Source organism: Martes martes (genome assembly GCF_963455335.1).
Source record: "Martes martes genome assembly, chromosome: 4".
Taxonomy (NCBI): Eukaryota; Metazoa; Chordata; class Mammalia; order Carnivora; family Mustelidae; genus Martes; species Martes martes.
Window position 1 is genome coordinate 37,502,265 of NC_137891.1, and position 24,390 is coordinate 37,526,654.

The 24,390-nt window shown below is 33.3% G+C and overlaps 1 protein-coding gene across 1 annotated transcript in view; it reads right to left on the reverse strand.

Moving 5' to 3' along the window:
- VPS13B (vacuolar protein sorting 13 homolog B) overlaps positions 1-24,390 on the reverse strand; it is a 611,735-nt gene that overhangs the window by 481,781 nt on the left and 105,564 nt on the right. The window contains exons 14-15 of the mRNA XM_080801635.1: positions 23,176-23,370; positions 11,210-11,334 (exon numbers count right to left, since the gene is read on the reverse strand). Of these exons, the coding sequence (XP_080657761.1) occupies positions 11,210-11,334; positions 23,176-23,370 (320 nt within the window). The remainder of the gene's footprint in view (positions 1-11,209; positions 11,335-23,175; positions 23,371-24,390) is intronic.

Genomic DNA, 24,390 nt, shown 5'->3' on the forward strand with positions numbered 1-24,390 from the left:
TATAGTATTTTCAGGTGTAGCCAGACCTCTAAATGTTTTCCAATTTTTTTCCTTACTCACAGGAATTCTACAAATATAAGAATATTTTGAGAAATAAGTGTGAAAAATTAAGTTTTCACCTTCAAATATTATTCCTCCCCCAAAAAAGTTAAGAACATGATGAGACTAAACAACTAATATCTAGGGGTGCCTGGGTGGCTCAGTCAGTTAAGTATCTGCCTTCAGCTCAGGTCATAATCCGAGGGCCCTGGGATCAAGTCCCATATCTGGCTCCCTGCTCAGTGGGGAGCCTGCTTCCCACTCTCCATTTGCCCCCTCCCCTGCTCATCCTCTCTCTCTCTAAGAAATAAATAAAATCTTTAAAACAAAACAAAACAAAACGGTTTGAAATGGCTAATGACACAAAAGGACATTCTCAGAAAATCCCAAGTCACAGTTACATCAGCAACTATAACACAGTTTGAAAACCCCTTAATCAACTCTGGAATTTAAACATCTCTGAGAGTATGGATAATTATTTGCAAGACTCTGAGAGTCTTGCATACTCTGAGAGTATGGATAATTATTTGCAAGACTGAATATATTTTACTCAGTTAAGGAAAGCCACAGACAGATGTAGAAAATAAAAAACAAGTTAGCTACTCATACATGCTATGTCAAAAATAACCTCAAAAACATTATCTAAGTGAAAGAAGCCAGACACAAGATACCGCATATTGCATGATTCCATTCATATGCCATAAAAGATACTTTATGAAGAAAGTGGTTACCTGGGGCCAGAGATGAGAATAACTATAAACAGGCTTGTGGGATCTCACTAGGAGGGTGAAAACGTTCTAAAACTTATTTACAGTAACAATTACATAACTCAGTTAAGGTGCTAGAAATCACTGAATTACATACCTGAAATGGGTGAATTTTACGCTATATAAAGTACTCAATAACGCTGTTTATTAAAAAATTGTAAGTTAGCAAAGTTATTCCTATGGAAAGATGCCTTAGGATAAAAACTTAATGCCAACTTGCCACATACTCCTCATCAATGGTAGCAGGGACTGCTAATTTTGGGTCTTGACTCAGATCTAAAAGTGAATGCCAATTTCACTATTTACTGTATGTATAAGGATTAATAAGACAAAGATATATATAAAATGAATAAAATAGTATCTCCATCATGTTGTTATGAAGATTAAATGAGATAATGCATATAAGACTCTTAGTACTATTCCTGACACATATATGCTATTATTATTAATTTGGTATTAAAACTTCCCCGTCAGTTTCTCACATACTATTTGCTTACATAGGTTGAAAAACAATTCTGTTCTTGAGCTCTTAATATATAAATTATATGCAAGTTAGATATAACTATTTCTCAGTGAATATAAAAATTATCAGAATGAGATTTGATTACAAAGTAATGATATATTTTGAGTGCTGCCCCCAAAATTAATCTCAGTAATTTACAATCAAAGAGACGCTATCTTCTCATGACTATACATATTAAAAACTTTAGAATAAAAAATTTTTAATTACAAATAGTTTACATACTTCTGAGTTTTATTCACACTACATTATAATGGATAGTAAGAGTATAATGCAAGTATACAAATTTAAAATACATGTATTTACAAATAGATTTCAAAGGCTCTAATATATGTTAACATCCATAAATACTGGAGATTGTAATATATGTGAAGATAACTACTGAAAAAAAAAATCAAGTTTTTGGAAAAGCTGAAGTCCAGAATTACCAAGTACACTCTACAAAATAATTAAATAACTGCAGAATGTTGCAAAAAGCTGGAAAATAAAACAATGATAAATTTAACGAATTTTCATTTCTCTGTAAAACTTGTATTTCACCTATTACTGGTTGCTTCATCACTAAGTGGTTTTCAGTTCAAATTGGAATCACTAACAAAATTAAATAAGAAAACATAGACTAATTAAAAATATTATGCAATCAAAAACTGTGTATATGCCTGAAACTAATATAACACTCTATGTTAACTACACTGGAATTAAGATTAAAAAGAAAAAAAAAGCTATGTAAAAATCTCCTTTCAAGGCTGAAGACAACAAAAAGGACAATTTTATATAATTAGATTTAAAAGACAATCTACACTGTCTCTTTAATCAATTTTCCCCCATTTTAAAATTCCCTTAACTAACCCCATAAGGGCAGGTATCTTGCTAATTTTTTTCTTCTCTAGTGAGGGCCATGCAGAGTATCTGGCACATAGTGGGCATTGATCTCCTATCTGTGAAACATGCCTGAATGAATGAGCAAAGAACATTATCAAGTGTGCAAAAAGGCAGACAAACAGTGAGGAAACTCACTAGAGTTTAAAAAACAACTGAAACTGACTTGGGAACACTGTTCACAAAATTGAAGAAAATATGTACCCTATTATGATCATCCTTCCCTGTTTTAATCATCCAGATAAGGATACAAAAGAAGCATTAATGATGAAAAAATTAGTAGAGGACAAAAAACAGAAAGTATGAGAAAAACAAAGAAAGATTCTAAGAAATATGCAAGGAAATGCTTAACCATGCAGAGTATCCCATAAGATAGAATACTAAGTTACATCATGCACAGAGCCATCTGGCATGTGGTCTACATTGTTGTATGCCTGACCTGAGGTTACAGCTCAAATAAAACTATTACACCTTAGCAGATAGTACTAATAAGACCTAGTCACTTGCTTTCAAAAATTTGAAGGAAACTGAGCTAATCTGCTACAAAGGGAGTTATTCCAATACAAAAGCAGAGGGGTGGGGGCACAGGGAACTAATTTAACAAGCTATCCAAATCAAAAGAGAAAGCTGGTAGGAGAACAGTTTCTACTATGTACTTCCCAAATCAAATTTGCTATATTATATAATGGAGAAATGTATCAGGACAGTATATTTTCATTTTGATTATGCTCACCCATCTCTAAATGTGTAGAAATTCAAGTTTGGATGTGAAATGGATACAAGAATTGAGTCAAAGACAAATGAAGATTGCTGTATTTCTCATTCTCAACTGCCCTAAGCTTCTTTAAAAGACCTATAATTCTTAAGAACTATAGAGCCATCATATAGAAATACAATTTCAGAAGTCATTCACAAATTTTGATGAGTTTGAATCTTACTTTGATGAATGAATCAAACCTTGACTCAGCTGCATTTAAAGCAGAAACCTGCACCAGCAGTGTATGTCCCTTTCAAGAGAGTCTGACAGAGCTAAAAAGCAAACAATGCTGGATTGATAAAAATCTCAGTCTACCCTGAAATGCCTAACTATGTGACCATACACAGAACAGTGTTTTATCTGCTGGGATTTGTTAAAATATATTCTTTCACCAGACTGTTAAAATTAATGTTAACATCCATCATTAGAGAAACAATCTCATAATCAGAACATTAAGTGCTTTGGCTGAATTAATTTACCACTTAGTAATACCTCAAAGAGCTATATTTCAGTATTCTCTTAGATTTCAAACAGATTAACATTGAGCACTAGGCCTGTGGTAGTATCTTTTTAGAGAATAATGCTCTCAAAAATGTTGGACTCCCTTAATATAACCACTTAAGAAAAAAAAAAAAAACTCCTGTTTTCCAATAATTAACAAGCACTACTGCTAATAAAAAGGTGATAAAGCCAATATGCATATGAATTTGGAAACAGAACATATGTACATATATATACACACACATGCAACACATATATACACACATATACACATATGTCAGTCCAGATGTATGGGAACCATGAGGTGTTTACAGATTCATTTTAAAATTGTGATGAAAATCCCCATCTTCCTACTGGTTCTGAAACCTACATCCTCCTAAAGCCTATCCTGAATAAAATAACCAGATGAAAACTCATTTGATTTAATCTTATCTCTTCATTTACTTTAATTTTCATTCTATTCAGTATTATTAAACTTGTCTGTAACATATAGACTGTCAAGCACTGTATTTAAGTTTTCAAGAAATTAACAGTTAAATATCTTTAAAACATGTTTTTTTAAGAGAAGACAATCAAGAAAAGATCTCTCTTTACTGTAAAAAGTTATAAAATCCTTCTGAAGAAAAACAGTCTAAGTTAGCCATCCCTATAAATGTTAAGAGCAAAAACTACTGTGAAGATAAACTTGTAAACAACCCGTAGAATTCTAACAAATTTATCTCTCCCCTCCTCCCCAAAGTACAGCTATTCCAAATATGCACTTGATCACTTTTTACTTGCTCAAGTTATACCAATTTTTAAGAAAAACTGTGTCAAATGTAAATAATAACTTTTTAAAACAAAAAGCCAAAGATTTATAAAAGATATAAACTAAGCTTCTGGCTGGGAGATAAATTAAGATAGAATCTTAACATTAAAAAGCAATGTTTTCACATAGAATTGGAAAAAAAAAAACTTGCAAGTCATATATTTAATAAAAATTTAGTATGCAGAATTCATAAGGAACACTTACAACTCAACAAAAACAATCCAATTTAAATATGAGAAAGGAACTTGAATATATATTCCCCCAAAGAAGATATACAAATGATCATTAAGCAACTGAAAAGATGCTTAACATCACTAATTGTTAGAGAAATGTAAATCAAAGCTATCAAGAAATACCATTTCATACTCTTTGGGATGACTTTATCAAAAACCTAAAATAGAAAGTGTTCATAAAGATAGAAATTGGAACTGTTGTGCATTGTTAGTAGGAATGTATAATGGTACAGCTACGGTGGAAAACAGAGTGGCAGTTTCCCATAAAATTAAACACAGAATTACCATATGATTCAGCAATTCCACCTCTAGGTATACACTCAAAAGAACTGAAAACAGGTACACAAACAAATATTTGTATACTCGTGTTCAAAGCACCATTTTCAATAGCTAAAAGGTGGAAACAAGCCAAATGCCCACTGATGGTTGAATGAATAAACAAAGCATATACATACAATAGAATTTTTCAATCTTAAAACGGAATCAATTTAGAAGGAAAGAAAAGGGAGAGAGGGAGGGAAGGAGGGGAGGGAAGCAAGGAGTAAGTGAGGGAGGGAAGAAAAAATTCTATCATATACTACAGCATGGATGAATCCTGAAAACTTATGCTAAGTGAAATAAGTCAGACACAAAAGGAAAAATATTGAATGATTTAACGTACATGAGGTACCCAGAATAGTCAAATTCATACAAAGTAGAACAATAGTTATCAGGGGGTCAAAGGAAGGAGTACTGGGAAGTTACTATTTAATGGGTACAGAATATAAAATTTATGGAGATGAACAGGGGTGATAGTAGCACAACAATCTGAAGATACTTAATGACTTATACACTTAATAGTTAAAATGGTAAATCTCATGTTTTGCATCTTTTACCAGGAAAAAATTAAATAGTAGCAATAATTTTTAAGCAGTGTGGTAGAGTTGAAGGAGCCTGAACAAATAAAATGAGGATTAAAAAAAAAAAAAGACGATCAAATTGAGGCATTGATATTAACTGTGTGCTCTTAGGTTAGGTAATTTGAACTCTCTGGGACTCAGTTTTTTCATCTTTGAAATGAAAAGATTGTAAGAGATGATTAAAGTGTTTCTTTCAGTTCAAAACATTCCATGAAAGCACATTCCAGATGCAAGAACCAAAGCTAACTATCAGGCTCCTGCCACTCAAGTGGAGATAAGAGAATTAGCATCCCAGTTAAGTCTTACCAGTTTTAAGACAGTCAGTTAAAGAAAATGTTTATCACAAAAGCAGACAGATGAAAATAATCTGTGCTCTGGAAAAAAGGAAATTAAAAAGCTCTATCTCCAGGGGCATTAAAAACACTCAACTCTATGTTCTTAAACTGTGGTTTTATAAAGGACAAGGCAGTTGAGCAAACCTCCTTTTGAGCCTGTGGGGTGGGTTACTTATTCTCTACATTTGCTGATAAATAAATATTGGCATTTTTTTAGACTTGAAGGGCCTAGCTTCCATTATAGTTATTCCAGTGTTATCAGAGCTACCACAGGAAAATGGCTGTTTCAGTTTCCATTTCAGGAAGACAAAAGGATCAGTATCTGCTCACTTCTTTAGACACCATGTCAATTACAATGAGCCCACTACCACCCCAAATCCTGTATTTCCTAATTAACACTGAACTCAAACATGGATTCCACAGAAACATCTTCCTCAAACAAATGAACTGCTCAATAACTTCATTAATCAAAACCAACCCATCTGTTACTGTGCTAAATAAGGAATGGGTACTTAAAGGGATCCCTCAATCTTGTAAATAAATGTATTTTCTGACATTCCTATGGCTATAAAAATGACTCATGACATATATAAGCAATAATTAGGAAAGAGAAGAAACATGAAAGCAGATTTTAACTCAGTAAAAGAAAGAACTAGAGAGCTGCCCAATAAGGAATCTGGATCTGGTTACCTCACAAAGGAGCTGAGACCCTCTGAATAAAATGTTCAACCCATGATAGACAGCTATAAATCAAAGCTATGTCATAGACTCAGAAACTTAGGATAATGCCTAAGATTCCACATGACCCTATTAACTACAATTCTATGAGATCATCAAAATAGTATCTATATACTGTTACCTATATACTAGGAGATACTAGGAGAGTTCAGCTTCATTAGCTGCACTATCTCAAATACCCTCACAATACATGGAAATCCACTTTTACTACAAGGCAAAAAGCACAGCTGAGCCTTTGAAGATGATTAACAAAAGATAATGTACCTCTTCAGTCCTTCAGGTAAAAAAGGGATCAAAGACTTTAGAATCAGATAAGCTTCCATGAGAATCCTTGCCCAGCCACTATGTGACAATTTATGTAACCTCCCTGAATTTTAGTTTTATAAGAGAATATCAGCTCACAGGATTGTTATGAAAACTTTGTTAAACTAAATACCTAATGCTTCATTAAAAAGTATTTTTTTTTTCAAATCCTACATATTCTTTAATAACCCGCTTATAAGTTACTGTCTTCATGTTCTCCAGGACTTTCTAAGCCAAAGTAATTATTCTCTGAACTTCTCAAGTATGTTGTAAGTACTGTCTCTCTATAAACAAGATCACATTTTTGAACCCTAAATTACAGGAGTCAGTGAATTTAAGACTATAGTATAATTGCAGAATTACAAGCCTGACGAAGAAGAAATTTGGTTAATGAGTTTTTGATTACCTGGTTTAATTTTTAAGTGTTCATATTAAACTCAGACATCCTTAATCATATAAAAGTCTAGGCCCAAAAGCAGCCTTTCAAATTTCTCTCCCATGATATCCATTCGCAGATCCAATAGAGCAGCCCTGACTTTGGTGAGACAGTATTATCCCCACAGGAAGCCTCCACACCCCAAAACCAACCTCCTCATGTCTAGATACATACCCAATTCAACCAATAAAACCCAATTCTACTGCCACTTCTATGAAGCCAACCATGACATCCCAGGGCAATTTTCTGCTTTCTTTAAACTAACAGGGCATTTTTCTTAAGCCTCAATTTTGCCATTTAAAGACAACCATTTTCTTATGTGTCTAGTGTCCTCTCCCACTAGAATGTAAGTTGTCATGCTCAGGGGTATCTCTTACCCTCACTGCATTCTACTGTATTCTTTTCCCAATCCCAACATGCAACACAATGTCTATCAAAATACAGAGAATCAAAAAGTATTTATGAATGACATCTAATGTCCTCTAATATAATTGAAGCTGCTTAAGGAAAAGGGAAAATGGCACAGGAATAAAAAATAAACACATACTTTAGGTACTTATTTTTCAATTAAAATTGCAGATCAAGGAGCCCCTGGTTGGCTGAGTCAGTTCTAAGTGTCTGCCTTCAGCCTAAGTCATGATTCCTGGGTCCTGGGATGGAGCCCCACATTAGGCTCCCTGCTAAGCAGGCTCCCTGCTTCTCCCTCTCCCTCTTCTACTCCCCTGCTTGTGAATGCACTCTCTCTCTCAAGTAAATAAATAACATCTTTAAAAGTAAATAAATAAAAACAAAATAAAATTGCAAATCAAGAATGTGCAAATGATCGATGCTCATGTAATACAATACTATATAGTGACAAAAGCAAACAATCTAAATTAAACTACATTCTACCATATGAATGACTCTCACAAACACATTGAGCGACAGAAGCCAGTCAAAAAGGAGACTATGGATGATTCTATTTAAGTCCAAGAACAGACAAAACTAATCTATGTTAGAAGAAATCAGGCCAATGGTTAAAATTTCAGAAGGGTAAGAAGTAAGAGAGGCTTATGAGATGATGTTACTCTGTTTCTTAATCTTTCTGTTAGTTACCAAACATCCAATTCGCTTATGAAATACCATAATATGTGCACTTTTCTACAAAATAATATTTCAATTAAAAATTTAGAAATAGAGTAGACATATTTATTATAGTTTCTCTGTTCTGGAAAAAAAAAGTTAACTCAAAGAATGTATCTAGAAACCTAAAAGCATTACAACTGTAGAAATTTTTTAAAAACTGTCTACAGGACACCAAGGTTTATTCCTACTAGTAATAACAAAGTTATACTTTATTACCATTTAACCAACACTTTATTGCCCACTTTTAAACATCCCCTTACTAAAAAAGGAAGAAAATTAAAATTTGAATTAATTGCTCAAGATCTCTGTCATTAAATATTATTGTCACTATGTCTTTCCCATTATACCCTACATATTTTAGTCCTGTTCTAGGGACTAAAAGATTAAGCTAACCTGATGTAAAGCAATGAAGACAAAAGTGTTTTGAAATGCTTATATTTTTATGTTTGGAAAGTGTGTAATACAGAATGAAAGATAAAATATGACCAAAATATTTTGAAAAAATAAATCCCAAGAAACTGGAGTTTAGTATTAGCTTGTTCATTAAGGCTAAAATATATTAACATGAACATGCAAATGGGAGAAAATAATCTATTTTCAATGTTACTTAAGCCACATTTTTAAAAAAATTTATTAACAAACTGATTAAAACAAATGTTAGTTTGAAGTTTCATATAAAATTAGTATCAATTTTGACATTTTTAAACAAGAAGTATGAACTATTTTTTTGTTTTACATAAAATCTAGATTTCCATCGCTAACTAAAACATACCAACTAAAATTTTTTTCAATGTAGTATATGTGTTTCAAAAGCTATGACCTACAGTAAACATGCTCTTCTCATCACTGAAAAAATATACAGATACAGATATAAATAGCATCATACATGTCCTTTAAGAAACTGGAATGTGATTTTTAAAAATCCAGATGAAACAGCTTCATAATTTGAGAAAGGGAAATACCATATTGGGAACAGAGTTGACATTTAATGACACAATCAGGGTGGCTTACTAAAATAATCTTCACTCACTACATGAGTTAAATAAAATTCTCAGTTCTCATATGATTTTGATTTAACTCAGGCACTACATGATGTATTTTATCTGGTATCTTACTCATTTCATTTAACTAAGATACTTCTCTATTTAATGAGTTTTATATGTATTACTTTCAATTTAGAGTAGCTAAGAACAAATTATAGTTTACAGTCATTAAGGAAAATAATGTAAAGAAACTATTTCAAAGCAATATACTCATATAAAGCATAGAAAAGTATCATTCAAATAATATAGAAGTGGTCTTAAATACAAAAAAGCAAGTCACATCCAAATACAAGCATTGTGTGATGTCATGCTTTTAGTATTTAAATGGAATATTTTCTTTTATATGTCAGCAGACTTATTTTATATCCCATTTGACAATATTTAAAGTAAGCCCTACACATCTTTAAACTAACCCTTGCCTATTTGAATATTCAGATTTTTTCATATAAAGGCTATTAATTCATTTTGAAAATTCTGGCTTATTTTCTAAAAAAGCCAAGTATTTTCTATAGTAAACTGCACTGTTTTTCTAAAAATCTCAGTGTTATGAAAGATAAATAAATCAGCACATAACTGAGATAACAGTGCTCACATTTATTAAAGTTGATATTGACATACCACTGGGACATATCTGCTGGTATTTCCTAGTAGATCAGAATATAAAATTTGGCTCAAATGCAACATGCTATGTATATACAAATAAAATGTTAAAAAGTGAATGTCTATAAAACATAATAAACAACATGTGTGGAATAGGGATGACTAAGGATAAAATTAAACTTATCAAGAGAAATAACAATGATCATTTAATAATGGTTTCATTTTATATAAGAACAGATTTCAAGACTTAATTAACTGCAACTTCTATATTTCTTAATTTTCTGGACCAATAGGCAAAATTTTTTGAAGATGTGAGCATTTAATTTACAAATTTCATTTTAAAAGTTATATATTATTAAAGAAATATATTTTTAACAAATGAAGTACTTTAAAGAATATCTTCTAAAACTTATGTTGCTTTTCATAAATAATAGAAAATATATCCTATTAAAAAAAAGCTTACTAATCAGGTGGAGAAAGCAAACATATTCTAAACAGTAAAAGTAACCTAATTTAAAAATATAGAAATATTTCACTAGAATTTAATTTCATGTGTTTAAACCTTATTTCATATCTTCAACAGTTTTGTTTTTAATATATTAAAGTTTGTTCTCAACTAAAAAAAAAAAAAAAAGGGATGGTGAGTGTTGGCTTTCTTTCTATAACCCTCTTTCAATTTAAGGAAATAGGACCTCCAAATAAAGTAATCCAAAACAAAATGAAAATAAGGCCTAAAATCAGTTCCTTTCAAAATGCAGCAACTACAGACATATCAAACACTCTAAATCTATGTTATGGGTATGCTTTTCTTAGTGGCTAGGAATACACATGAAATTGTTATTTAGGTGATAAATACTTGGGCCTTGATATTAATTTGCAACTTTTTAATATCTCTGTAGCCTCTCTCAAAAAGGAAAATACAAGGTATTTGCCTTTGCAGTTCCTAGCACAGTGTGAAGCAGCAAGAGTTTACTATAGTTCCAACATGGATTAACAGTTAGTATCCCATCAACACTTAACACTACCACAGAAGATACTATGATCTAGTACACTTCAGGCATTAAAGAGAGATTTTTAGTGTCTCAGTAAAAGACAGTATAACTTCAGATATTTTTCTAAGGTTTTGTATAAAACTAACACACTTGCATAAGACAGACACAACTGGGTTTTCGCCCTTTCATAATAAATGAAAATTACCATAAACCATATTTTAACATAATACTTACCAGCACGTGGGTAGTTTCAGAAGTTTACCATAAAGAGCAGTGCTGAAAGAGGGAATAATCGGTACAGGTAAGCAGTAAGATCCCCTACAATCCAAAGACGTCAGTCCTGCCTGGAAACCAAATATCTGAAACAAAAAGAAAAGATCCAAATGTTCAGAGAGACAAAGTTTTAATAAGCACAGGATGAAATACGTCAGTTTCAATTTGCTCTACAACAGCTGCACACTAAATATGTTCCAATGTCTTTTTCTACTTCCCAAACATCAACATTTTCTTTTATTCAATTTAACACTGACTAAATTCAAATTAAGAGATTAAAATATATAGCATTTCTTTCACATCCCTGAAAAATCACTGCTTCTTACTAACTCTGTTTCACATTTTATTTCTAAACATAATTCTCATTTAGTGTTTGTCTGCTACAATGCATATACTTGCTATTAACATAAACTGCCTGCATTGTGCACATTATAAAAATTAACTTTAATAAATTACTGTTAATATCACTTACTGTCTAAAAGAACAGTAATTACAATAAAAACTATCATAAAAATGTATTTTTCCTTCAACTTACATTATGCACACACAAAAAGGATATCCAAATATACCCTAAAATGTTACATCTTTTCCCTTTCCTTTGTGAAAATTATAGGACTGAGGTTTTTCACCCCCAGAAATTTGGTACATGGCATAAATTATTCTTCATATGTTTACACTTAAAATGAGCAGATCACACTCAAAACTTTTATAAGCATTCCTGGAAATTCCTGAGCAGTATACTTGGTTTAATCGGAAGAACCAATATAACATCACATTATATATGAAACACTACAGAGAACTTATTATATTTCTGCTCCAATTATTTCCAATAAGGTAAAAATAAACATCTCAAGCAAAAAACACTAACACACAGGGATACAAAATAGAGTTACTGTTTCCCAACAACATATAGAAGTAGCGTAAGCCTAACACTTATCTTTATTTTTTTTTATTTCCTTAGGTTCATAAAGCACTGACCTTCCTATCTCTAGGATTTATATTAACTGATTAGTTCTACAGTGAAACATGTTTAAGATTTTTCAATCACTAATTTTCAAAACAAAATACTTTCATTTAATGAACTCATAAACTAATGACTAATTTCTTAAAAAGTATTATACTACTTCAAAATGGTTTCAAAAAGCTGTTATGTCCCTATCATTCATCAAACTGACAGTGTCAAATTACTCGCTCTAAAGTCAGTTCTAAGTGAACAAAATAATTCTTTTGGAAATGAGACATTAGTTAGAATTACATATTTTTAGAGAAACCTGCATTTCAAAGAACCTACTTACCTAATTACTATCAAAGAAAATGAAAGTGATACACCTACTATCCTGTAAGTACTATAATCAGCCACTGGCAAGAAATCCAAAATTGAGAAGGAAAAAAAAATGATTCTAATACTTAAATGATCAACCTTAAAAATTAAGTTATTCACACACATTATTTTCGAAGACTTGTTCCGAGCAACACTATATACCAAGAATTTCCAGGCACTGTGCAATTTCAGGAATTTCTTATTTCCTCTAAAAGGCCCATTTAAAGAATTCTGAAGTTTACAATTATTAATATCACTTAAGATAAAACATTTTTAAAACAATGCCCAATCTCTAAATATTCCTAAAGTATGAATAAGGGTAAGATTTTATATTAGATTATCTGTGTTAAACTAAGAACTCTCTCAAGCCACTTTCTAATATTCTATGAAATGTCCCAACAGTATAATCACAGACACTATCATTAAGTGTACTCAGATGGAAACTGGGTGTAGAGGAGATCCCTGCTGGATGTTTGCAGAACTGCAAAGGACTCTGGGGAAACTGTATCTTATTCTGTAATATTTTTTTAAACTTTTACTAAATTTACATGCTGTCCAGAGATGCTTCTAAGGGAACATTCTGGCAAATATAAATTATAATGAAAGAGTACCTATCTACCACATCAAAAATAATTTCAAAATAACCAATTTCTAACTCTCCTTTAAATTACAGTAAGGATACACACAGATTTGTAATACCTACATAACCCACTAACTTGTCAACAGCTCTTGATCAAGATTATAAATACTTGGGGGTGCCTGGGTGGCTCAGTGGGTTAAAGCCTCTGCCTTCAGCTCAGGTCATGATCCCAGGCTCCTAGGATCAAGCCCTGCATCAGGATCTCTGCTCAGCAGGGAACCTGCTTCCCCTTCTCTCTCTGCCTGTCTCTCTGCCTACTTGTGATCTCTGTCAATTAAATAAATAAAATCTTAAAAAAAAAAAGATTACAAATACTTTATCTAGAAAAAGGGAAACCAATGCAACAGGAGTTGAAGTTGCTTTCACCAAGGAGAGTTCATATATTCATAAACAGAATAAAAGCACTGAACATTGCAAACTAATAGTATGAACAGTAAGAATGTATAAAGCACTAAGTGTAACTACCAATAAAAATTTTAGCTGAAAGAAATGTCAACTTGAATAAGAGGACTTATACATCACACTAAATGAACAATTCAACATGCAGGGCCACCTTTTTAAAAAATCCAATTACAAAATAAAAATATCATCTACATCTTAACACTTTGCAATATTCTCGAATTAACATAAATAGAAGAAACTGTTGATTTAGAAATATAAAAAACTCCTAGTAAGTTTTTAATAAAAATTAGTTTGCTAAATTAAGATTTACAATGATGAAAGGCAAAAACTATAAAAATCACATACCAACTGTAAATGAGAAGGAAAACATAGTAATTGTGATGTAAAATAAATCATTTTTATGCTGTTCTCATCATAAGACACTCAGTGTAAGAGTACAACCAACATGCTAAAGATATGTTCCTTTCTTAAAGGGACAAACAAAAAAATAAAAGTTAAGCATTACCTTCATGACAAAGTTAATCCATAAATATGTGGCTTTTCTATTACCAATAATGAAGGAGCAGAAAGAGAAATTAAGGATCAATCCCATTTACAACTCCACCAAAAACCGTAAGACACCTAGGAATAAACCTAACCAAAAGGGTCAAAGACCCATACTCTGAAAACTATAAAACACTAATGAAAGGAATTGAATAGGAGCAAAAGAAAAGGAAAAACATTCCATTTTCATGGTTTGGAAAAACAAATATTGTTAAAATGTCTGTACTACCCAAAGTACTCTACACACTTAATGCAATCCCCACCAAAATAATTTTTCACAGATCTGGAATAAATAATACTAAAATTTGTATGGAACCAGAAAAGATCCTGAATAGCCAAAGCAATCTTGAAAAAGAAAAGCTGGAGGCATCACAATTCCAGACTTTAAGCTATATCCCAAAGCTGTAGGGAGAAAAACACTATGGTGCTGGCATAAAAACAAACACATAGATCACTGGAACAGAAGAGAAAACCCAGAAATGAACCCACAACTATATGGTCAATTAATACTTGACAAAGCAGGAAGAAATATCCAATGGAAAAAAGACAGTCTATTCAACAAATGATGTTGGAAAAACTGGAGAGCAACATGCAAAAAATGAAACTTGCCCAGTTGCTCAAACTATACACAAAAGTAAATTCAAAACTGATGCAAGACCTAAATGTAAGATCTGAAAACATAAAAATCCAAGAGAAGAACACAGACAATAATTCCCCTGACACTGGCCATAGCAACTTCTTTCTAGATATGTCTCCTAAGGCGAGGGAAACAAAAGCAAAAGTAAACTTTTGGGACTCCATCAAAATAAAAAGCCTCTGCAGAGCAAAGGAAACAATCCACAAAACTAAAAGACAACCTACAGAATGGGAGAAGATATTTTCAAATGACATATCCAATTAAGGGTTAGTATCCAAAATATATTAAAAAAAAAAAACTTATACAACTCAACACCCAAAAAATGAATAATCCAATTTAAAAATGGGCAGAAGACACAAGTATACATTTTCACTAGAAGATATACAGATGGCCAACAGACACCTGAAAAGACACTCAACATCACTCATCATCAGGGAAATACAAATCAAAACTACAATGAGATACCACCCCATACCTGTCGGAATGGCTAAAATCAACAACACAAAAAACAACAGGTGCTGGCAAGGATATGGAGAAAGGGGAACTCTTGTGCACTGTTGGTGGGAATGGAACCTGGTGCAGCCACTGTGGAAGACAGTATGGAGGTTCCTCAAAAAGTTGAAAATAGAACTACGCTACAATTCAGCAATTGCAAGATTAGGTGTCCACCCAAAGAATACAATAATACAAATTCAAAGGTATACATGCACCTTGATGTTAAAAAGCAACATTATCTGCAATAGCCAAATTATGGAAATAGACCAAACGTCCATCCACTGATGAATGGCTAAAGATGTGGTATACACACACATACAATGGAATATTACTCATCCATTAAAAAATGAACTCTTGCCATCTGCAACAACATGGATGGACCTAGAGGGTATTATGCTAAGTAAAATAAGTCAGTCAGAGAAAGAAACACCATATGATTTCATTCATATGTGGAATTTAAGAAACAAGACAAATGAGCAAATGGAAAAAAAGAGGCAAACCAAGAAACAGACTCTTAACCATAGAGAGCAAACTGATGTTATTAGAGGGAAGATGGATGAGGGAATGGGTGAAACAAAATAGGTAATGGGGATTAAGAAGTGCACTTGCTGTAATGAGTACTGGGTGTTGTATGAAGTGTTGAAACACTCTATTGTACACCTGAAACTAATATTACACTGTATGGTAACTAAATGGAATTTAAATCAAAAGTTTAATTTAATAATTTAATTTAATAATTAAAATTTAATGATGAAAAAACATATATATAAAATAGTATAGCTGTTATGCATAATTATATACTGTTTCAAAAAATAAAGTTACAATATTATTCGGCATTTCATTTCAACCTATATACAGAAAATATCAGTGAAGTTAACATGTATTTGCATACAATGTTTATACTACCATTATATGTATTACCCAAAATGTGGGTACAACCCAAGTGTTCATCAATAAAAGAATGGATTAACAAAAAATGTGGTCTATACACAGAATGTAGTATTATTCAGACTCGAACTATAAGCAAGCTTTACAGTACACTGACATGGATGAATCTTACAGACAGTATCCTAATAAAATATAACAGTGAAATGGATATATACTGTGTGATTCCACTAATCTGAGATACTTAAACTAATCAAATTCATAGAGACAGAGTGAAGAACAGTGGTTACCCAGGAACAGTGGAGAGAGGGGAATTATTCTTTAACAGAGATTCAGTTTGGGTTGATGAGAAGATTCTGGAGATGGATGGTAAGGACAGTTACACAATTATGAATGTAGTTACTCTCCCTGGACTATACATCGAAAAGTTGTTGCAATGGTAATTTTTATATCAAACATATTTTACAAAAATAAAAAAAGTAAAGCAGTTTTAAAAAGAGTAGTTAATTCACATACAGTAACACACTGGAACATCCAAAAACTAAGTAAAGAATGATTATGAGAGTTCTGCATTCAGAATAATGAACATTTTGGGAAGGAAAAGCCTTCAAGAGAAAAACGTGGAATCAAATCTAGCAGATTAAAAATTAGAACTTCCGAGCTAAAATTGCTCAGAGATTAAGTAAATCACTTCATTTCACATATGGGAAAAATGAAGACCAAAGAGGATAAAGGATTTCTTCAAAATTCCATATTGCTGGAACAGCAATATGATGCTTCATTTGATTTAGCTCATCTATTAGCTCATAATTTCACTCTGCCTTCCTCTTGCTTCCTCCATTTTCTCCTGCCCCTCTCCAAAAAAATATGCTTGATTCTCCACTTATTCTTAAAGAAAAAACAAATTTTCTCAACACCATCTCTCCTCTAACCAACAGCAAGATTCCATTTCTAGGTTTCAATAAGCAAGTATTTTGAAAGAAGCCTGGAGAATGCTACATTATTTTTTTCATTGTCTACTCATTCTTTAAACCCTCTAAATCTAGTTTCTGTTCATGTATCCACTAAAACAAAAAGAAACTCTGGAGTGAAATTGATAAGTATGTACTTTTCTTATGAAGAGAAATTAAATATTTTCGCTTCTTCCACTAACAATTTAACTGAGAAAATAAATTATTTTTTTTGTTGCCATTTTGCAACCACTGAGATGACTAAAATCAAAAAGACAGGCAGTAATAAATGTAATGAAGATGTGAAGAAATAAAAAATTCTATGGTATTAGGACAGGAAAACAATTTAACAATCCCTTTGAGAAAAAGTTCGGTAGTTCCCAAAAATGTTAAAAATAGAGTTACCATTTGACCACACAACTCCACCCCCAGGTATATTCCCAAAAGAAATGAAAACTTGCTATCACTCAAAAAACATACATGAATGTTTGTAACTACATTATTAATAGCCAAAAATGCCCATTTTTAAAAATTTATTTCTTTGAGAGACAAAGTGCACATGAGCATGCGTGCATGTTAGCAGCAGGGAGAAGAAGGAGAGAGAGAATCCCAAGCCAACTCCTGGCTGAGCAAGGAGCTGAGGCAGGGCTTGATCCCATGACCTTGAGATCATTACCTGAACTGAAATCAACAGTCAGATGCTCAACCAACTGAACTACCCAGATGCCCCAAAATGGCCATTTTGAAACACAAATGCCCATCAATAGATTAATGGATAAACAAAATACAGTATATTCATGTAATGGAATATTATTCAGCCATAAAAAAGGAATAAAATCCTAATACAGGCTATGATATGAATGAACCTTGAAAATATTATGCTAAGTGAAAGAAATCAGTCACGAAGGATCATATGTTGTATGATTTCATTTACATGAAATGTCCAGAATAGGCAAATACATAGAAACAAAGTAGGTTAGTGGTTATAAGGGGTACGAGGGGAGGAGTTTAAATTGTGAGTGAATGCTAATAGGCAGAGGGTTTCTTTTGGGATTGATGAAAATGTTCTGAAATTAGACAGAGGTGACATTTGCATTAACTGTGAAAACACTAAATATTACTAATTTCTATTCTTTAAAAAAGGTGAATTTATGGTAGGTAAATTGTATCAACAGTCATTATTTAAAAAAAGAAAACCTCAAAACATATCTAAAGTCTACTTTAACCATGACACTCATACTAGTTCCCCTGGTCTCTACAGCACCCCTAAACCACTTAAACCTACTTTCAAGAATTTGGGTTGTATCTACCTTCATAGACCCTTTTATATCTGTGAACAATCTTTAGCATTTTGTTTGATTTACATAAATAGCATTATAACTACACACACACACACACACATACACACACACACACACACACACACATATATATATTATATATATATATATCAATATATCATTATGCTTTCTGGTATTCCCACCAAAAATTACATTGTAGAAAGCTATCAATGTGAGCACATACAGATCTCTAGTTGTATTTATCTCCATATGCAAAATTTTCTCTGGAGCAGAGGTCAGCAAACCACAAGTCAAATTTCACCCAATACCTATTTTTGTATTGCCTACAAGCTAAGAATAATTTTTACATATGAACATTTATAATCTGTTTGGTGATAGGAAACACTAAGCAGGAACCCCAATGAGGTGAAATGTTATCTCAAGAAAAAGAATCCCATTCTTCTCATTCGTAAAACTGAATTACAAAAAAAGACTATTACATTTTTCATTTTATCAACTCAAAATTTGTGGAAATTTATTCTCTTATTATCTAAGTACCTATGCTACAACCTAAATTTTGTCTCCTGGCCCACAACGCCTAAAATATTTACTCTGACCCTTTAAAGAAAAGTTTGTTGACCCCTGTTATAGGATATACACTGGAAATTGGAATAGATGAGTATAAGGTAAATTTGTTTTCAAATATGTTAGGTCCTGCAAAAGTACTGTCCAAAATGATACCAATTTATACACCCACCGGCCACATATGAAAGCACCATTTCTCCAAATCCTGGAGAAAACTATTTTCTTGAGGTTGAAAATTACCAAATCTAAGAAATCCAAAGGATTTTGACACTATTATAATCTTCGTGATCACTCTGAAGCACATGCCATAGCTGATCCTTGTGAGTAAAAAGGCCTTAAATTCATGTATTATTCTACAGCTTATAGGGTGCTTCCATGAACTTATTCTTGTTTCAAACATCAGATGCTTTGCAATGACTTAGCTACATGATGCCATATATATTCAAAGGATGGCTTTACCAGTTAAATAAAGAAGATCTGGTAAGACATATGAAAGTTCCACCTGTAGGTTTTCTTCACACATCCATGTCAACTCTCCCAATTAATAAATTTCATTACACAAAATAGGTGCTACATACCATTTTATTATATGGTCAATACAGTCGAATTTAGGTATATAAAATTAAAACTTGAGCATTTGTTTCAGTATTTAACTGAAAATTACTTAGGGTCTAAAATGCCACACACATGAAATACACATTTCAATCCTCTATTGTAATACTTTAACACCATAATAGGAAAATTAATCTTGGTAAACCTCCTCAAAAGTCAGAGTAATTATGCCAAGTAACATGAACTGCTATAAATTTTACGACAAATCAGTATTTTGAGTCAGTTCCAAATAGTACAAATATAAACTAAAACTCTCCACCAAATCCTGACCGTTTAAAAACGTACCAGGCCAGGGACGCCTGGGTGGCTCAGTTGGTTAAGTATCTGCCTTCGGCTCAGGTCATGACCCCAAGGTTCTGGGATTGAGCACTGCATCAGCCCCCCTGCTCAGCGGGGAGTCTGCTTCTCCCTCTGCCTGCTGCTCCCCCTGCTTGTGTACGCACTCTCTCCGACAAATAAACTAAAAAAAAAAAAAAAAAGTAGCAGGCCAGGGGTGCCTTAGTGGCTCAGTCAGTTGAGCATTTGACTCTTGATTTCAGCTCAGGTCATTATCTCTCAGGTCTTGGGATCAAGCCCCTCCCCCTCACCCACCGCCTCCTCCCACCACTCCCTGAGGCAGGCTCTAAGCTCAGCAGAGAGTCTGCTTCTCTCTCCACTCCTTTTGACCCTCCCGCTACCCATGAGCTCTCTAAAATAAAAATTCTTTAAAAAAAAAAAGGACCAGGCCACTAAAGAAGCGTCAAAAATACAATAATATATTCAAGACTCAAGGCTTTACTTTTTAAAATATGCAATATTCTTTTTTTCGAGATTTTATTTATTTGAGAGAGAGAGCACATACATGAGAGAGCATGGGGATGGGCAGGGAGAGGGAGAAGCAGGCTCCCCACTAAGCGGAGAGCCTGACTCAGAGCTCAAACCCAGGACCCCGGGCTCATGACCTGAGCCACAGGAAGCTACTTAAATAACCGAGTCTCCCAAGTGCCCCAAAATACTCAATATTCTTAATATCAATGACAAGTTTTTCTACATATAATATTCCTGCTCTGCCCAACACCAAACCTCCTAGAACATTTGGTTTATCCATTAAACATAGCTCTACTCAAATTAACCAAAATACAAAAGACAACTAGATAGTAGTATGCATAAAAGCAAAAGACCTGGGGCGCCTGGGTGGCTCAGTGGGTTAAAGCCTCTGCCTTTATGGGCTTGGGTCATGATCCCAGGGTCCTGGGATCGAGCCCCGCACTGGGCTCTCTGCTCAGCAGGGAGCCTGCTTCCTCCTCTCTCTGCCTGTCTCTCTGCCTACTTGTGATCTCTGTCAAATTAAATAAATAAAAATCTTTAAAAAAAAAAAAAAAAAGACCTTTGCCCAAAACGTAACGTTATCTGGATTACATTGTAACTAACTTTTACATTACCCTGAAAATGTTTTTTCAAGACTTTATTTATTTATTTAATATTTGAGAGAAAGACCAAGAGCATGAGCTGGGGGAGGGACAGAGGGAAAAGAGAGAGAGAATCCTAAGCAGACTCCAAGCTGAGCACAGATCTGGATAAGAGGTTCAATCTCACAACCCTGAGATCTTGATCTGAGCCAAAAATCAACAGTCAGACACTCAACTGACTGAGCCACCTACATTACCCTGGAAATTTAAGTGAGCTTTTAACATGGTAACAATAGTAGTAAACAACTATCCCAGAAACTTTTATCTCAGTATGGAGTACAATCGTATTGGATTGGTGACCAATGGCTTTGGTGACCATTCTCCTTAAGGACAGGATATGCCTTATTCATCTTCAATGCTGAGTATCTGCAATATATAAAGAATCTAGTATTTACCAAATTGATGAATCCTACCTAAATAGAATACCTTGGAAAGATTAGTGAACTGCCTAAAATTAGTCCTGTTTCAATAACAAGGCAAATATTCTGAACATTATAATCTGATATTCAAGTCATACTATTATTAAAAAAATACACCTCAGTGTAATAATTATGGGAGTGAATTAAAAGGCACAAATATAAAATATTACCTACATATCTAGCTTTCAAAATTACTTTCTGCTGCTCTCCATATGACATAAAATACTGTGGTAGATAATTTTAATAATGGCCCTAATGAATTATACTTTCCAGTGTCCACAGCCCTTCGCAACATGACAGTGTCACTCTCTCACCAAGGGAGTGGAGTTTCCTCCATCCTCTTAAAAATGGGCTTTGCATGGACTTCTAGGAAAACATGTTCTTCTACGCTACATGGTTTGAAAACAAATTTCACCATCTTAAAACTACAGGCGGTGTAAAACTTATATTTACATTGGTTTCCTTTTATTCTACAAATATGCAAGTATTTAAGAACTTTGAAACATGGAACAATGAAGCATGAACCAGTAAAATCTACTTTTGGATTCCTCTAATTTTGGAGTCCTTTACATGAATTTAGTGTATTTTTAGTTCTTATTCTTGAATATGTTTGTAAAGTTTTCTTTAATCTATAAAAGAATTTGATTAGATATATGCTATCTCCACTTTGACTAAACTTCTGTGTTTGCTTTGCAAAAACACTTACTACTCAACATTTGAATTTATCTTTATGTACCTACAATGGGATATTTTTATTGTTGTTTTTTCAGAGTGCACCTGTGCATGCACAACAGAGGCAGAGAAGGGGGGCACAGAGAGGGGCACAGAGAGGAAGGAAGAGAATCTTAAGCAGGTTTCATGCTCAGTGCAGAGCCCAATGCAGAGTTGGTTCTCATAACCCTGAGATTATGACCTGAGAGGAAATTGAGAGTATGATGCTTAATCAACTGAGCCACCCAGGCACCCCTGGGATGTATTATTTACCAAGAAAATAAGGAAGAGCTCAGTAAAGCCTACAATAATTAATGCTATATAACCCAATTTAACTCATTAAGCATTCTCTCTTTGTATCCAGAAATTACCATGAATTCAGTTAAGAGGAAAGAAACAACAACAAAAAAAAGTGTTAAACCTTCTTTATAAAGCATTGTCCCACAAAAATGTTCCCCTCAAAGAAATCATGAGTCTTTAAAACATTCTTATAAACTAAGTATTCCTTCACACTACTTATAATTATCATTGATGACAGATAAAATTTTCAAAAACAGGGCACTTGAGTAGCTCAGTCCTCTGAGTGGCCAGCTCTTGGTTTCAGCCCAAGTAATGATTTCATGGATCATGAGACTGAGCCTGCACTGGGCTCTACTATCAGCAGGGAGTCAGTGTGAAGAGTCCCTCTGTCCCTTCTCCTCATTTCTAAAATAAACATTTTTAAAAAAATCTTCAAAAACCATAATTAACATTATAAACCTGTAGGTGTATTATAAACATATACATGTATAAACATCAAGCTAATCCCAAATAATTGAGTAACTTTAAAATAGGTACACTTTCATTTAATTATGTTGAATAATGAATATATCCATTATGTATCATTTAAATCTCATCTTATGGGGGTACTAATTCCATGAAGTTACAAATCTAAGAAAAAAGATACTTAATTTTCCCAAAGCCAAACACACTAATAAACAAGAAAATTCACTTTCCTACCTTAAGATAGCAGTGTGCATAGCAATAATGAAGCAGATTATCAGAAGGCTGAGTAAGGCTGCTGACCACATGCACCAACTGTTCAGCATACATTGGCACAGAATGTTCCAGATTAATTTTATCCACTAATATCTGAATGGATGGCAAAGGCCGAAGAGACTGGAAGTTTGTAGTATTCAGGAAGTTACTTGAGTTCTGGAAAATAATAAAGTTCACTTTATAACTCAGGAAAACAGTGACTAACATGCAATGCCCCCACACAAGCCTCAGACTGGCACATTTTGCAATGTTATCAAATCAATCTAGAAATGATGATTTTCTATGGTACTCTCTTACCATAACCAGATACAAATGTCTTCAATATATTTTTAGGTACGTCCTAGATTTCAAAAAAATGCATATTCACTGTAAAATTTTTACTACCCATTTGGTTAAACTTTTTATTTTTCAACCAACTGGGATAGTTCACTATGTGCTCCTCAGTACATTGAATGGTATTTTCTTAAGCTCAACCATTCCCAAATATTGACCTAGATATCCCAGAGCCACCCACCATTTGTCTTCTTGTCCTTTATTCACATTTAGATGATGAAGGGACTAAGAGGACTACTCCAGACAGTTTCACAGACAAAAGAAGCAAAACCTGCAAGGAGGAATAACTTCTGATCCATATCATATCTACAATACATATCGTATCTAACAATACATACGTTAAAGCCTCATAAAATACTAAGAATCTCAAGTTAGGCTTGGTACTTTCAGTGTTACAGAACCTTTCTAAGCTTCTAAATAAATGCAAGTAGGTATCAAGATGTCCACAGTATGAACCCTGATTAGCAAACAACCCCTGCTGGTCCTAACACTAACTTATTTCCTTAAAATGCCATACTGTCATTCTCAACAAGAAACAGTATGACCTTAGACGTACATGAAAATCTGTGGGAGAGAGGTTTCACTGTTCTTTCTGTTTTCCATTGTCACAACAACTGGGGAGCAGTACTAGCACTTAGCAGGGTAAAGACTGGCTAAAGATAGTAAATGCTACATAATACTTTCCAAGTCCAAAAAGCCAAAGTGCCATTACTGAGAAATACTGGACCTAAAATCGACTAAGTTGAACATACTTGCTTGAACATGCTTTTTTAACTTTATATTAATAATTTTTAAACCACTACTTACTAAAGCAATTGCTCTTTTAAACGACTTTACTTTGGA